Source organism: Eriocheir sinensis, unplaced genomic scaffold, assembly GCF_024679095.1.
Source record: "Eriocheir sinensis breed Jianghai 21 unplaced genomic scaffold, ASM2467909v1 Scaffold1118, whole genome shotgun sequence".
Lineage (NCBI taxonomy): Eukaryota > Metazoa > Arthropoda > Malacostraca > Decapoda > Varunidae > Eriocheir > Eriocheir sinensis.
The window spans coordinates 69,602-86,303 of record NW_026110428.1 but is presented as its reverse complement, the minus strand read 5'-3'; the positions used below and the strand labels follow the sequence as shown (position 1 = coordinate 86,303).

At 44.9% G+C, this 16,702-nt stretch overlaps 1 protein-coding gene across 7 annotated transcripts; it reads right to left on the bottom strand.

Moving 5' to 3' along the window:
• Positions 1 to 425: 425 nt before the first annotated feature.
• LOC126989268 (uncharacterized) lies at positions 426 to 15,499 on the bottom strand. Of its 7 annotated transcripts, none has more exons than XM_050847913.1 (3): positions 15,334 to 15,499; positions 14,204 to 14,525; positions 5,430 to 5,563 (listed from the first exon to the last, which is right to left on the bottom strand). In XM_050847913.1, exons 1-2 carry the CDS (start codon positions 15,340 to 15,342, stop codon positions 14,205 to 14,207), a joined length of 330 nt encoding a protein of 109 aa, XP_050703870.1. In that variant the 5' UTR covers positions 15,343 to 15,499; the 3' UTR covers positions 5,430 to 5,563; position 14,204. The 7 variants fall into 7 exon arrangements, with proteins under 7 accessions (XP_050703874.1, XP_050703873.1, XP_050703872.1 ...); XM_050847911.1 differs by having other exon boundaries at positions 5,430 to 5,618; positions 14,250 to 14,525; XM_050847914.1 differs by having other exon boundaries at positions 5,430 to 5,749; positions 14,418 to 14,525.
• Positions 15,500 to 16,702: the final 1,203 nt, after the last annotated feature.

Genomic DNA, 16,702 nt, shown 5'->3' with positions numbered 1-16,702 from the left:
TCTTCCTTTCGGCCACCTCTTTTGTTTTACTTTAGGAGCAGCGAGTAGCGGGCTTTTTTTTTATTATTGTTTTCTTTTTTTGTGTGCCCTTGAGCTGCCTCCTTTGTTGTAAAAAAAAAAAAAAAAGTAGTAGTAGTAGTACTAGTAGTCGTAGTATTAATAGTAGTAGTAGTAGTAGTAGTAATAGTAATAGTAATAGTAGTAGTAGTTGTTGTTGTTGTTGTTGTTGTTGTAGTAGTAGAAGTGGTTGTAGTAGTAGTAGAAGTGGTTGCAGTAGTAGTAGTAGTAGTAGTAGTAGTAGTAATAGTAGTAGTAGTTGTAGTAGTAGTAGAAGTGGTTGTAGTAGTAATAGTAGTAGTAGTAGTAGTAGTAGTAGACTCATGATAACCTTGAGGTGTGCATAGCAAGCAAGCAAAAGACAAACACAACCTTCCATTTCTTTATTAATAACATTCCGGGTATGAAAAAACATTCAAAACAATTTCACACGTGTAGCGCCAGGCTGCAATAAATAACACTAATTTATCGTCGATTCAGAACGCTCTCAGCACCAAAACCTCAGTGGTGGTGGTGGTGGTAGTGTCCGTGTCCGCCGTAGCCGCCGTAGCCGCCATGTCCGTAGCTACCATGCCCGAAGCCGTGTCCTCCATGTCCGAAACCGCCGAAACCACCACCAAATCCACCAAACCCATGTCCACCATGTCCTCCATATCCGCCATAGTACCCCCTGCGGCTTGGGTCAGCCTCTGCGTCAGCCTCTGCGTCAGGGATTGCGACAGCCACGGGGATGGGCAGGGCTTCGGGGTCGGGGTATGGTAGTGCCGCCGCGAGGGTCACCAGCAGGCACAGTCCCACGATCAGAGTCTGCGGGAGTGGAGAGGGAGGTTAGGTTAGGTTAGGTTGGGTTGGGTTGGGTTGGGTTGGGTTGGGTTGGGTTGGGTTGGTGGTGTGCTGTGTGTTACTCTTCATCTTTTTCTTCTTGTTCACTTCCTACTGTTCTCTTCTCCTTTCCCTCTGTCTTTTACTCCTCCTGTTATTGTTTTCTTCTTCTTGGCCGCTTCCTACTGTTCCTTTTCCTAAACTTTTCCCTTTTCTTCTTTCTTCTACTCCTACTGTTATTGTAGCTATTTTTTCCCTCCTCCTAGTTCCTTTATACCACCTCCCTACTGGTTCACCTTCTCCTATTATCTGTCTTCGTTTTATCCTCTTCCTCCTTATTCTACTGATCTTCGTTCCTCTCCTCCTACGACCAAATCCCAATAACCAAAGCAAGGTTTTTTTTCTAATACTGACATCTTTTCTCTTCTTTTACATAACTCTTGTAGGTGAAAACTAACACGGAAAACATTGAACTTAACCTTCCTCCTTCCAAAGCAAACACTAAGGCAATATAACAAACAAACTAGAGAGTGAGAGAAAATGTTAAGGATACTAACCTTCTGCATGGCGGCGGTGAGGGAAGTGAAACAGACGAGGACCAAATGATTCTCCTTGAGCTACAGCGCTTCCTAGGTCTGTCTGTCTCTGGAGGTGTCCCAAAGGTTTCTGGCCTCTGCACAGACTCAGCGTCTTATATACAGCTGGGCAGGGCAGGGAGAAAGCCTGGGGCGTGCACAGCTAGGCGGAGCGTGGAAAAGAGGGAGGAGGGGCAGAAGTTGGAAAAACCCGCGTTCATGATTTTTTTTGTCCGCGTTGGGTGAGAGTCGGGGGCGGACGGGAAAACAACAGCGAGGGAAATAAAAGTTGTAGCTGTTTAGTCTTCTTGTTGAGGTGGAGGGGTCATGTGATCATGGAGGTGTTAATGACCCTCACAAGCGTCGGTATCGCACTAAGCCGATATCTGTCCGTGCGAGTTTTGACCGGGACGAGAATATTGTGGTGTCTTGTGGGTCTAGTGGGGGGAGGGAGGGCGGGTGGGAGTAGATCTCTATGGCGGGGGTTGTGGAGGAGGGACTTGCCGAATTTGGTTAGGTTTGCCTGGTATCGGTCCTGTAGGGTGGGCAGATTCAGTGGGGTGAGTGCGTTCTCGTAGTTAGTGTAAGCACTGCCCAGAATCTGTCTGCAAGCACGCCTTTGCACTCTCTCTAATTGGCGTTGCTGGGTCTTGTTGATGGAGGAAGCCCAAGCAGGAGAGGCATAGAGGAGTCTGGGGAGGATGAAGGTGGTGTACGAACTAGTTCTTTAGGCGTCCTTTGGGGGGCTCCCAGTGCTTTCATGCGCCTCAGCATGAAAAGTTTATAGGAAGCCGCCCTCATGATGGTGGTGACGTGCTTGCCCCAGCTCAGCTTGCTGTCTAGGGTGACTCCAAGTAGTATGGTGGATTCAATCACCTGCAGCTGGTGAGTGCCAACCTCCATGGCTGGCGGTGGGATGGCAGTGGTGGATGTGTGAAAATGCATCATCACCGTCTTGTTGGTGTTGATGGTGAAGTGGTTACCTTGCGGCCAGCTCTGCAGTCGGTCCAGAATGTGTTGTAGGGGCGTGTAGTCAGGGGCTGTGTTGTTGATGGAGATGCCCACTGTAGAATCATCCACGTACTTCCAGCGATGAGGGGCGTCTAACAGTGCATTGTTAATCAGAATAAGGAAACAAAGAGGCCCCATGCGCGTCCCTTGTGGCACCCCAGCAGAGAGGGGCTGGAGGGTGGAGGTGCAGCCCTGATGACGCACAGCTTGGTGCCGGTGCGTCAGGAAGTCCGCCAGCCAGGATGTCAGGTGGGAGGGCAGGCCGATGTTTATGGCCTTGGTGATGACAGTGGTGTGGTCAACCAGGTCGAAGGCTTTCCGAAAGTCAATAAAGGCGAGGGCAGAGGAAGTTTTTTTCTGGTTTCCAGGTTTTTTTTTAGAATGAAATCAAGGAAACTAATGAGGCAATGTGTTGTGGAGGAGGCTCTGACGTTGCCGAACTGCCTCTGATCAATTTTGTAATGAATAGCATCATATGCCCAGCTGAATACAAAGTCTTCACAAAGCAGGCTCGGGATTGGAGTGATAGCAATGGGTCTTAGTTCATTAAGAGATGTGGGGCTGGTGACTTTGGGGATGGGAGTGACGTGTGTGTGTGTGTGTGTGTGTGTGTGTGTGTGTGTGTGTGTGTGTGTGTGTGTGTGTGTGTGTGTGTGTGTGTGTGTGTGTGTGTTAATTAAAACACGGGAGAAAATTGGACCGCTGAAATCAAACACAGGGGAGCTAGTAGAAAATTACGAAAATATGAGCACATTGTTGAACGACTACTTCCTTTCAGTATTCACACAGGAGGATCGAACGACTATACCGGAAAGAGTTCAGGTGTACGAGGGCGGGGATGGCGATAAATTGAGGGATATAATCATTACCAGGCAAGTAGTTCAGGATGAGATAGATAAGCTTAAGAAGAACAAGTCGCCAGGTCCTGACGGGATATTTCCGAGGGTATTAAAGGAGCTAGGTGATATAATCAGAGACCCACTAACCGACATCTTTAAGATGTCGGTAAATACTAACTATGTGCCGAGCCTATGGAAAGTAGCTAATGTGACGCCGATTTTTAAAAGAGGACAGGTCAGTTGCTTCAAACTATCGCCCAATTAGCTTAACATCGGTTATAGGGAAGATGCTGGAGTCCATAATAGCCAGGAACATTCAGGAGCATTTAGAAAACATAGCTTAATTCACGACTCGCAGCATGGGTTCACAAAAGGTAGGTCATGCCTCACCAATCTCTTGTCCTTCTACAATAAAGTATTTGAGGCGGTTGACAGAGATGAAAATTATGATGTAATCTATCTTGATTTTAGTAAAGCGTTTGACAAAGTTCCTCACCAACGACTGTTGCTTAAATTACAGGCTCACGGAGTAGAGGGTAAAGTTTTGAACTGGGTCAAGGCGTGGCTTAGCAATAGGAAGCAAAGAGTGCAAATCAATGGTAAAAGATCTGACTGGGGATGTGTTACGAGTGGGGTCCCACAAGGTTCGGTATTAGGTCCACTTTTGTTTATTATTTATATCAATGACTTAGACACAGGAATTAGTAGTGATGTTAGTAAATTTGCAGATGATACCAAGATCGGTAGAGTAATTGAGTCGGATCAGGACGCTAGTATTCTCCAAAGTGAACTCAACAGATTATATGACTGGGCGGATAAATGGCAGATGGAGTTCAATGTAGGGAAGTGCAGTATTCTGAGTGTAGGTAGGAACAACCCCTCACATAACTATTGCGAGCGGGATTTAGGGGTCTTAATGAGGTCTGATTTCCGTCCAAGGGTACAATGCATTCAAGCTAGAAATCGAGCAAACAGGGTACTGGGATTTATTTCAAGGAGCGTAAGCAACAGAAGCCCCGAAGTCTTCCTCAAACTATATTTAGCATTAGTTAGACCTCATCTTGACTATGCGGTTCAGTTCTGGTCACCCTACTATAGAATGGATATCAAAATGTTAGAATCGGTGCAGAGGAGGATGACTAAGATGATTCAGGGGTTGAGAAACTTGCCATACGAGGAAAGACTCAAACAGTTAAACTTGCATTCTCTAGAAAGGCGAAGGGTGCGTGGAGACATGATCGAGGTTTATAAATGGATGAAGGGCTTTAATAAGGGAGACATTCATAAGGTTTTGTTGGTAAGAGAACCGGGTAGGACACGAAGTAACGGGTTTAAACTGGATAAATTCAGATTCAACAGGGACATAGGCAAAAATTGGTTTACTAACAGGGTGGTGGATGAGTGGAATAGGCTTAGCAGTCATGTGGTGAGTGCCAATACAATTGTCACATTCAAAAATAGACTAGATAAATTCATGGACAGCGATATTAGGTGGGGTTAGATACACGCTTAGAGATCAAGGAGCTGACTTGCCTGTACAGGCCTAAGCTTAGGGTCAAAGGAGCTGCCTCGTACAGGCCTACCGGCCTCTTGTAGACTCCAACGTTCTTATGTTCTTATGTTCTTATGTAGTAGTAGTAGTCGTGGTAGTAATAGTAGTAGTAGTAGTAGTAATAGTAGTAGTAGTAATAGTAGTAGTAGTAGTAGTAGTAGTAGTAGTAGTAGTAGTAGTCGTAGTAGTAATAGTAGTAGTAGTAGTAGTAGTAATAATAGTAATAGTAGTAGTAGTAGTAGTAGTTGTTGTTGTTGTTGTAGTAGTAGTAGAAGTGGTTGTAGTAGTAATAGAAGTGGTTGTAGTAGTAGCAGAAGTGGTTGTAGTAGTAGTAATAGTAGTAATAGTAGTAGTAGTAGTAGTAGTAGTAGTAGTAGTAGTAGTAGTAGTAGTAGTAATAGTAGTAGTAGTAGTAGTAGTAGTAGTAGTAGTAGTAGTAGTAGTAGTAGTAGTAGTAGTAGTAGTTGTAGTTGTAGTAGTAGTAGTAGAAGTGGTTGTAGTAGTAATAGTAGTAGTAGTAGAAGACTCATGATAACCTTGAGGTGTGCATAGCAAGCAAACAAAAGACAAACACAACCTTCCATTTCTTTATTAATAACATTCCGGGTATAAAAAAAAACATTCAAAACAATTTCACACGTGTAGCGCCAGGCTGCAATAAATAACACTAATTTATCGTCGATTCAGAACGCTCTCAGCACCAAAACCTCAGTGGTGGTGGTGGTGGTAGTGTCCGTGTCCGCCGTAGCCGCCGTAGCCGCCATGTCCGTAGCTACCATGCCCGAAGCCGTGTCCTCCATGTCCGAAACCATGAAACCACCACCAAATCCACCAAACCCATGTCCACCATGTCCTCCATATCCGCCATAGTACCCCCTGCGGCTTGGGTCAGCCTCTGCGTCAGCCTCTGCGTCAGGGATTGCGACAGCCACGGGGATGGGCAGGGTCAGTCGGGGTATGGGGTGCGTCAGCCGGGGTCACCAGCAGGCACAGTCCCACGATCAGAGTCTGCGGGAGTGGAGAGGGAGGTTAGGTTAGGTTAGGTTGGGTTGGGTTGGGTTGGGTTGGGTTGGGTTGGGTTGGGTTGGTGGTGTGCTGTGTGTTACTCTTCATCTTTTTCTTCTTGTTCACTTCCTACTGTTCTCTTCTCCTTTCCCTCTGTCTTTTACTCCTCCTGTTATTGTTTTCTTCTTCTTGGCCGCTTCCTACTGTTCCTTTTCCTAAATTTTTCCCTTTTCTTCTTTCTTCTACTCCTACTGTTATTGTAGCTATTTTTTCCCTCCTCCTAGTTCCTTTATACCACCTCCCTACTGGTTCACCTTCTCCTATTATCTGTCTTCGTTTTATCCTCTTCCTCCTTATTCTACTGATCTTCGTTCCTCTCCTCCTACGACCAAATCCCCATAACCAAAGCAAGGTTTTTTTTCTAATACTGACATCTTTTCTCTTCTTTTACACAACTCTTGTAGGTGAAAACTAACACGGAAAACATTGAACTTAACCTTCCTCCTTCCAAAGCAAACACTAAGGCAATATAACAAACAAACTAGAGAGAGAGAGAAAATGTTAAGGATACTAACCTTCTGCATGGCGGCGGTGAAGGAAGTGAAACAGACGAGGACCAAATGATTCTCCTTGAGCTACAGCGCTTCCTAGGTCTGTCTGTCTCTGGAGGTGTCCCAAAGGTTTCTGGCCTCTGCACAGGCTCAACGTCTTATATACAGCTGGGCAGGGCAGGGAGAAAGCCTTGGGGCGGTGCGCACAGCTAGGAGGAGCGTGGAAAAGAGGGAGGAGGGGCAGAAGTTGGAAAAACCCGCGTTCATGATTTTTTTTGTCCGCGGTGGGTGAGAGTCGGGGGCGGACGGGAAAACAACAGCGAGGGAAATAAAAGTTGTAGCTGTTTAGTCTTCTTGTTCCTATGCCGTCTGCTCTTCTCCTCTTCCGCCTCCTCCTCTTGCACATTCTCCTCCTCCTCCTCCTCCTCCTCCTCCTCCTCCTCCTCCTCCTGGAACTCTTCTGGCGGTCTTTCGATTTCTTTCTACTTGTATTTTCCTCCTTTTTCTGTTCTTACATATTCTAAACGGGTAATTCTTCTTCTTTCTTTCTCTTCTTTTTCGTCTTATTCTTCTGCTTTTTTTTTCCGCAGAGGAAACAGTTCAAGGGCAAAAAAAAAGGAAACAAAAAAAAAGCCCGCTACTCACTTCCTACAAAAGAGTCCAGAGGAGTGGCCGAAAGAGAGGTCATTTTCGGGAGGAGAGGTGTCCTGATACCCTCCTCTTGAAAGAGTTCAAGTCGTAGGCAGAAGGAAATACAGTTGAAGGAAGATTGTTCCAGAGTTGACCAGCGTGAGGGATGAAAGAGTGAAAATGCTGGTTAACTCGTGCGTAAGGGATTTGGACAGTAAAAGGATGAGCTTGAGTAGAAAGTTGTGTGTGGTGAGGCCGCGGGAGGGGGGAGGCATGCAGTTAGCAAGTTCAGAAGAGCAGTCAGCGTGAAAATATCGATAGAAGATAGAAAGAGAGGCAACATGGCGGCGGAATTTAAGAGGTAGAAGACTATCAGTAAGAGGAGGAAAGTTGATGAGAAGAAGAGCCTTAAGGGGCTCTCACACATTCCCGGTCGCGCCGACAATCCCCGATCTTACAGCCGGTCGACCGGCGACCGGCTTATCGGGAGTCATCGGGGACGGTCGCGACCGGGACCGGGAATAGTAAGAGCCCCTTCCACCACCAATGATTATATACTAAGGGCTCTCACATTCCGGTCCTGGTCGCGACCGTCCCCGATGACTCCCGATAAGCCGGTCGCCGGTCGACCGGCTGTAAGATCGGGATTGTCGGCGGCAGACCGCCAGTCTACCGCCAGTCGACCCTGAGGACCGTCGACGCAGCCGACCACCGCCGGTCAACTTTAAAATTTTCAAAGATATCGGCGATGCGCCCAGTCGACCGGCAGTGTGGAAAAATGTCGCCGGTCGACCGGAGGTCAACCGCCGACAACCACGGCAGACCGGCGGCAGACCGGCGGTCGACCGCGGTGAACACCTGTGTCTGACCTGGGGATTAGCGAGGAGGAAGGAGGAAAACGAAGAGGAACAGGTAGGAGCGAGGATGAAGAGAGAGAGAGATGCGATAAAGGAGGAAGAGGAATGGGTGAAAGAGAGAGAAAAAAAAAAAAATATATATATATATATATATATATATATATATATATATATATATATATATATATATATATATATATATAGATATAGATAGATAGAGATATAGAGAGATATATATATAGATATATAGATATAGATATATATATAGATATAGATAGATAGAGATATATATAGAGAGATAGATAGATAGATATAGATAGAGAGAGAGAGAGAGAGAGAGAGACAGACAGACAGACAGACAGACAGACAGAGAAAGGAATGGAAGGAGGAACAGGTGGGAGGAGTGAGGAAGAGAGAGGGAGGATGGAGGAGAGTGAGGAAGGAAGGAAGAGGGTGGAAAGAGATGAAAAAAGGAGGAAGAGGAATGGGTGAAAGGAGAGAGAGAGAGAGGTTTTATTACACAGGAATGAATGTCGGTATGAAGCTGTTTATGAGGTAAGTATAAATATATGAACATGCAAAGAAAGTGTTTGCTCGTCGATGTGCAGCAGGTCTTCCGCCGGTAGGCCGGCGGTCTACCGCCGACTGACCTGCTGCAGTCGCCGGTCGAAGAAATCGAAAATCGTATATGGTCGCCGGTATACCGCCGGTAAACCGCCGGTCCGGGGACTATTGCCTATTTTGTCGGCGGTCAAGCCCCGATCGGCTTATCGGGAGTCATCGGGGACGATCGGGACCGGGATCGGGAATGTGTGAGAGTCCCTTAAAAGGATAGCTTACTGAAACGTCATCGGTGGCGTCATGACTGCGGTACGTCATCTGGTTCACTCTCACCCTGTCCTCACGGTATAAAATGTACTAGAAAACCCTTCTTTATTCTTATTTATGGTCAGATTTTGCACTTTTTTGATTGCTAAGGATAAGTAATTAAATTAGGCAGCTGTTGTGTTGGCTAATAGTATACAATAATATAAATAATGTGAGAAACATGGTAAACAAACTGCAGAAATATTTCTGGCTACCATCGATGTTTACGTTTTCTGAACTTTTATTAACATTAGTTTTCCACAACTTAATTTGCAGGGGTAGCTAATCATGTCATATATAATAAATAAATAAAAAATTTATACATACATATATATTGTATAATATTTACGCAAATTTTCAACTAATGAATTTACCTTTACCAAACTTTCACTGTAGAGCTTTATTGGTTTTTCTTTAATGTTATCACTTTCTTGGAAAATGTTTGGACCTCACCCACGCAAACTTCACCTTCACTTTATCTTTTCGTTTGCAGCCCAAAATCCAATTCTTCAAGGTGTGTTTGTCTCTAGGAAACCTAATGAACTTCACACCTTGACGACTTTCCGCAGTTGAACCACTGTAACACCCATATACACCACAAATCACCATTTTCACCGAGCACGCTACGGTGAGAACACAGTGAAGTGAACCAGTTTGCCGCCGAGCACCATTTGAACATAAGAAGAACATAAGAACGTAAGGAGCCTGCAAGAAGCCGGTTGGCCTATACAAGGCAGCTCCTGTACACTCAACCCCACCTTACCTCACCATCCATGGCTTCATCTAACCTCTTCTTGAATGTATCTATGGTATTGACACCCACAACATGGCTCCCAAGCCTGTTCCATTCGTCCACCACTCTATTGGTGAACCAATACTTGCCTATATCTTTGTTGAATCTGAATTTGTCTAACTTAAAACCATTGCTACGCGTCCTACCTGGCTCTTTAACTCAAAATCTTATTGACATCCCCTTTATTAAAGCCCTTCATCCATTTATAGACTTCGATCGTCTCCTCGCAACCTTCGCCTTTCTAGAGAGTGTAGATTAAAATGCTTCAGCCTGTCTTCATAAGGCAAGTTTCTCACCCCCTGAATCATCTTTGTCATCCTCCTCTGTACAGATTCTAACATCTTGATATCCATTCTATAGTAGGGGGACCAGAACTGAACTGCATAATCGAGATGAGGTCTAACTAGTGTAAATAAAGTTTGAGGATGAATTCAGCGCTCCTATTGCTTACGCTCCTTGAGATGAAACCCAGTACTCTGTTTGCCCGATTTTTAGCCTGAATGCATTAATAATAATAATAAATGGTTTATTCATTTGTAGGCAGCCATATGTCCTAGGACAGAGGTCAGCGCTCACTAGGACTCCTAACTCTCTCTCACGCCCAGACCTGCTTAGAGGAGTGTCATTTAATGAGTAATTGTGTGAGAGGTTATTGCTGCCTGCACTCAGAATGCTACACTTCCCGACATTGAATTCCATCTGCCACTTCCCCGCCCAATCATATAATCTGTCAAGCTCATCCTGGAGAACGCTAGTGTCCCTGTCTGATTGGATTACTCTACCGATCTTGGTATCATCTGCGAACTTTCTGACATCACTACTAATTCCTCTGTCCAAGTCATTGATGTAAATAATAAAAAGCAGAGGACCCAGCACCGACCCATGTGGGACTCCACTCGTAACACTGCCCCATTCAGATTTTTTACCATTGATTTGCACTCTCTGCTTCTTCCCACTAAGCCACACCCTGATCCAATTCAAAACTTTCCCATCTACGCCGTGAGCCTGTAATTTTAGTAATAGCCTGTGATGGGGAAGTTTGTCGAACGCTTTACTGAAATCTAGATACAATATGTCATAGTTTTCATCTCGGTCAACCGCCTCGATTACTTTAGTGTAGAAGGACAACAGGTTAGTAAGGCAAGACCTACCCTTTGTGAACCCGTGCTATGAATCATGAATTAAATTATGCTTTTCTAGATGGTCCCGAATGCTCCCGGCTATAACTGACTCCAACATCTTTCCTACAACTGATGTTAAGCTAATTGGGCGATAATTTGAGGTGGCTGACTTGTCTCCCTTTTTGAAAATCGGCGTCACATTAGCTACTTTCCATTGATTAGGCACATACCCATAATTTACCGACATCTTAAAGATATCGGTAAGTGGGCCACTGACGATCTCCTTGCACTCTTTCAGAACCCTCGGGAATACTTCGTCTGGGCCTGGCGAATTGTTTTTCTTCAGCCTACTAATCTCATCCTGGACTACTTGCCTAGTAATGATAACTTCCCTCAACTTGTCGTGTCTCTTCGCCCTCATATACCTGAACTCTCTCCGGAATGGTTGTTAGATTTTCCTGCGTGAAAACTGAGAGGAAATAGTCATTCATCATTTGACTCATATCTTCTCCATTCTCTACGAGCTCACCTGTGTTCGTTTTCAACGGTCCAATTATGTCCCTTGTTTTCGTTCTGTACAATTTGAAGAAGCCCTTGGGATCGCTCTTGGCCTCGTTGGCTACCCTAATCTCATAATTTCTTTTTGCTAGGCGGGCGTTCTTCTTCACCGACCTGGCTAGCTCAACATACCTACCCCTGAGGTGGGTTTCTCCGTTCTTTATTTTCCTATAAATTCCTCTCTTCAAGCTAATCTCATGCTTGAGTCTGCGGGTCATCCATTTGGGGTCGTTATTTTCCTTCCTACGTGCTTGGTAGGGATATGCTGTCTTTGACCCTCTGCAATTACTCTAACTATATTATTGTAGGTCATTGCTACATGGCTCCCCTGTCTTTCCGGTTCCAGCCCTGAGATCTGGCCCTCATCCAGCCCTAAGGTTCCCCAATTTGCCTCCTCAAAGTGTCTTCTGAGCCCCACATAATCAGCTCTTCTAAAGTCAGGCACCAACACAGGATTGAGTTCACGGGTCACCGCCCTGTCTAATTTAAACCTAATTTCCTTGTGATCGCTGCCACCTAATTCTCCCCCAACATCTAGCTCGCTGATCATATTCTCGGTGTTAGTTAAGACCAAGTCTAGAATGTTTGTTGTTGTTCATCTTCCTCTTCATCATCTTTTTTTTTTCTTATTATTTTTCTTCTTCTTCTTCTTATTATTATTATTATTATTATTATTATTATTATTATTATTATTATTATTATTATTATTGCTACGCAAATTCCTTCTCGTTCTGTCTTTCCTCTGTCGCTCTCCTCCTCCTCCTCCTCCTCCTCCTCCTCCTCCTTTTCCACCTCTTCCTCCACCTCCTGCATTATCAGGTGACCTGTGTACGCGCTTTGCATCCTTACCCCCCTCTCCCATCGGTTCTAGGAGAGAGATTCGAACGGACCACTCAAGGAGGACACTAAAGAGACTAAAATACCTCGCGGTCAGTTTCCTCCTTGTGTCTGTTGCGCTCATAGGAAGGGGAGTAGTAAGCGAGGTGATTCCTACTCAGCCTAGGGACTATCAGGGCTGGGCTAATGAGATGCTCAGATCACTAGGGAGCTGTTTTCTCTCGACACACACACACACACACACACACACACACACACACACACACACACACACAAACACACACTATCTATCTATCTATCTATCTATCTATCTATCTATCTATCTATATCTATCTATCTATCTATCTATCTATCTATCTATCTATCTATCTATATTTATACATATCTATATCTATATCTATATATATATATATATATATATATATATATATATATATATATATATATATATATATATATATATATATATATATATATATATATATATATATATATATATATATATATATATATATATATATATATATATATATATATCTATATATATATATATATATATAGATATATATATATGATATATATATAAAAGCCACTATAAACACTTGCGCCATGACAGGTTAGGGCTGAATACCATCCAGGGCGTAAAAAAATACCTATCTATTCATCTTTAACATATGAACGAAATGTTAATGATACGAAAATAGTCATAGATAACAATTATAATGATGAAAAATACTAATGTTAGGCTATAGTATTTTTAACGAGAGTGAGAGAGGTGAGTCATGGTGAGTCTTGTCAAATCTGGGTGTAGCTGGTACTGAGCACCTGCGGCTTTAAGTAAGGGTGGCGCTATAGCCTACCAGGACGGTCCCTTGCGCATCGTCAAATCTTTTACCCCCCAATCTCGTGTCGGAGGCAGCCCTTACAGGAAAGAGCCAGGAAGGTCAGTTCGTCTTTCTTCCTTCCCCTCGACCTTGGCCATGCCTCCCTAGCTCCGGCCACCCTTGCCTTACCAAAGTTTGGCCCGGGGTGTAATCTCTGCTCTGAGGGAGGGGTGCCGGGTCTCACTGGGCTCTTGCTGTCCGGGGCGTTGTGTCCTTGAAGACAGTTGGGGGGCACCGTTGCGTAATGCCTCCAACATCAATAATCGCTCCTTGCAAACAGCGATGTCGTGGTTGCCCGAACAAAAAACCGATCTCTCCGTGTCATCACGTTGCCGCGCCCTGTGTCCCCACCTCTGGCATCTTCCGCAGAACGTTGCCTTCCCAATCAACTTATCTAACCTGCACGCACGCATACCTCGTAATTGAGGCGCGTCTGACGGGTTCTGCATCCACACAGCAATGATCAGGTGTTGGTAACAAGGGTTGGCGACCTTTTGTATGGACGACGGTGTGTGTGTGTGTGTGTGTGTGTGTGTGTGTGTGTGTGTGTGTGTGTGTGTGTGTGTTGGTTAATATGTGTTTTTGTTGTTGTCTCTTCTTTTATTTCATGTTCGTCCACTTCCTCTTCCATGTTTTTCGTCTTGCTCTTTCTCTTCTTTTTTTCTCTCATTTTCGTGTTTTCTTGAATGATGTTTTTGTCCTTCCACGCGCATGAACTATAGTAGTAGTAGTAGTAGTAGTAGTAGTAGTAGTAGTAGTAGTGGTTGTAGTAGTAGTAGTAGTAGTAGTAGTAGTGGTGGTGGTGGTAGTAGTGGTGATGGTAGTAGTAGTAGTTGTAGTAGTATTAGTAGAAGTGGTTGTTGTGGTAGTATTAGTAGTAGTAGTTGTTGTAGTAGTAGTAGTAGTAGTAGTAGTAGTAGTAGTAGCAATAGTAGTAATAGTAGTAGTGGTTGTAGTAGTAGTAGTAGTAGTAGTAGTAGTGGTGGTTGTAGTTGTAGTAGTAGTAGTAGTAGTAGTAGTACTGGTAGTAGTAGTGGTTGTAGTAGTAGTAGTAGTAGTAGACTCATAATAACCTTGAGGTGTGTATAGCAAGCAAACAAAAGACAAACACAACTTTCCATTTCTTTATTAATAACATTCCGGGTATAACAAAAAACATTCAAAACAATTTCACACGTGTAGCGCCAGGCTGCAATAAATAACACTAATTTATCGTCGATTCAGAACGCTCTCAGCACCAAAACCTCAGTGGTGGTGGTGGTGGTAGTGTCCGTGTCCGCCGTAGCCGCCGTAGCCGCCATGTCCGTAGCTACCATGCCCGAAGCCGTGTCCTCCATGTCCGAAACCGCCGAAACCACCACCAAATCCACCAAACCCATGTCCACCAAACCCATGTCCACCATGTCCTCCATATCCGCCATAGTACCCCCTGCGGCTTGGGTCAGCCTCTGCGTCAGCCTCTGCGTCAGGGATTGCGACAGCCACGGGGATGGGCAGGGCTTCGGGGTCGGGGTATGGTAGTGCCGCCGCGAGGGTCACCAGCAGGCACAGTCCCACGATCAGAGTCTGCGGGAGAGGAGAGGGAGGTTAGGTTAGGTTAGATTGGGTTGGGTTGGGTTGGGTTGGATTGGGTTGGTGGTGTGCTGTGTGTTACCCTTCATCTTTTTCTTCTTGTTCACTTCCTACTTTTCTCTTCTCCTTTCCCTCTTTCTTCTACTCCTCCTGTTATTGTTTTCTTCTTTTTGGCCGCTTCCTACTGTTCCTTTTCCTAAATTTTTCCGTATTCTTCTTTTTTCTATTCCTACTGTTATTGTATTTTTTTCCCTCCTCCTAGTTCCTTTATACCACCTCCCTACTGACTCACCTTCTCCTATTATCTGTCTTCGTTTTCTCCTCTTCCTCCTTATTCTACTGGGGGCTTCGTGGTGCAGTGGTTAGCACACTCGGCTCACAACAGAGAGAGCCCGGGTTCTATTCCCGGGCGGAGTGGCCCCTGTCACCCCACCAGTGAATGGGTACCAGGTATTAATCGGGCTTTGTGTCCCGTCTCCTGGGATCTGTTCCCTCCTCCTATAATTCCTTCCCCTTCTGTCTCTCCGGCATATGACCACAGATGTTGCACCGACTAAACGAAACTTTCTACATATTTCCCTATTCTACTGATCTTCGTTCCTCTCCTCCTTCGACCAAATCCCCATAACCAAAGCAAGTTTCTTTTTCTAATATTAACATCTTTTCTCTTCTTTAACACAATTCTTGTAGGTGAAAAACTAACACGGAAAACATTGAACTTAACCTTCCTCCTTCCGTAGCAAACACTAAGGCAATATAACAAACAAACTAGAGAGTGAGAGAAAATGTTAAGGATACTAACCTTCTGCATGGCGGCGGTGAGGGAAGTAAAACAGACGAGGACCAAATGATTCTCCTTGAGCTACAGCGCTTCCTAGGTCTGTCTGTCTCTGGAGGTGTCCCAAAGGTTTCTGGCCTCTGCACAGGCTCAGCGTCTTATATACAGCTGGGCAGGGCAGGGAGAAAGCCTTGGGGCGGTGCGCACAGCTAGGAGGAGCGTAGAAAATAGGGAGGAGGAGCAGAAGTTGGAAAAACCCGTTCATTAATTTTCAGACCGCGGTGGGTGAGAGTCGGGGGCGAACGGAAAAGATGGAACAACAGCGAGGAAAATAAAAGTTGTATCTGTTTAGTTTTCTTGTTCCTATGCCGTCTTTTCGTCCTCTTCCGCCTCCTCCACTTGCACCTTCTCCTCCTCCTCCTCCTCCTCCTCCTCCTCCTCCTCCTTCTGGAACTCTTTTTGTCTTTCGATTTCTTTCTACTTGTATCTTTCTCCTTTTTCTGTTCTTACATATTCTAAACGGATAATTCTTCTTCTTCGTCTTATTCTTCTGCTACTGTGGCCTCTGCTTCTTTTTCTTCTCCGTCTTCTGCATCTCATTCTTCTTTCTCTTTTTCTTCTGCTTTTTCTTCTTCATGCTGTTGTCGTTGTTGTTGTTATTGGTGGTGGTGGTGGTGGTCTCGTTCATCTTCCTCTTTATCATAATTTTTTTTTCTTTTTTTTCTTTTTTCTTCTTCTATTATTATTATTCTTCTTCTTACTATTACTATTACTATGCAAATTCCTTCTTGTTCTGTCTCTCCTCTGTCGCTCTCCTCCTCTTCCTCCACCCAGACCGTCGCCTCCTCCTCCGCATCTACCCACTCTTCCACCCGCGCGTCCATCAGACGTCAAAAGTCGCTTCTCCCGTCACGGTTTGTAGAGATCAAAGTCAGTTCTGCGGCACCGCGGACGAGCCAAGCATCGATGTGCGGCTCATTGGTGACAGCGTTGTACGTGGACAGTTGTCCGAGTTCTGCGGACGCAGCACAAAGACAAGGAAGCGATTTTGCATGCCAGGTGCTAGGTTGGAGGATATAGCATCCGCCGTAGACGTCGTCACGGAACGCGCGAAACCTGACACTCTGTATTTGATTCACGCGGGTACAAATAACATTCAGACAGCGCGACCTGAAGACATTGTGTTTAAATATCGACGAGTCATTCGCGTATACAAAGAAAAGTCACGTAACAATATTATGTCCGGGATTCTCCCTAAAGTAAACGCGCTTCCCAGTTTTTATAACAAGGCATTCAGCGTCAACACTAGTTTAGAAAAGCTTTGCGTCGACGAAGACGTAGCTTTCGTTAATGCTTGGGATCACTTCATTTAGCGCCCGTACCTATTCCGTGA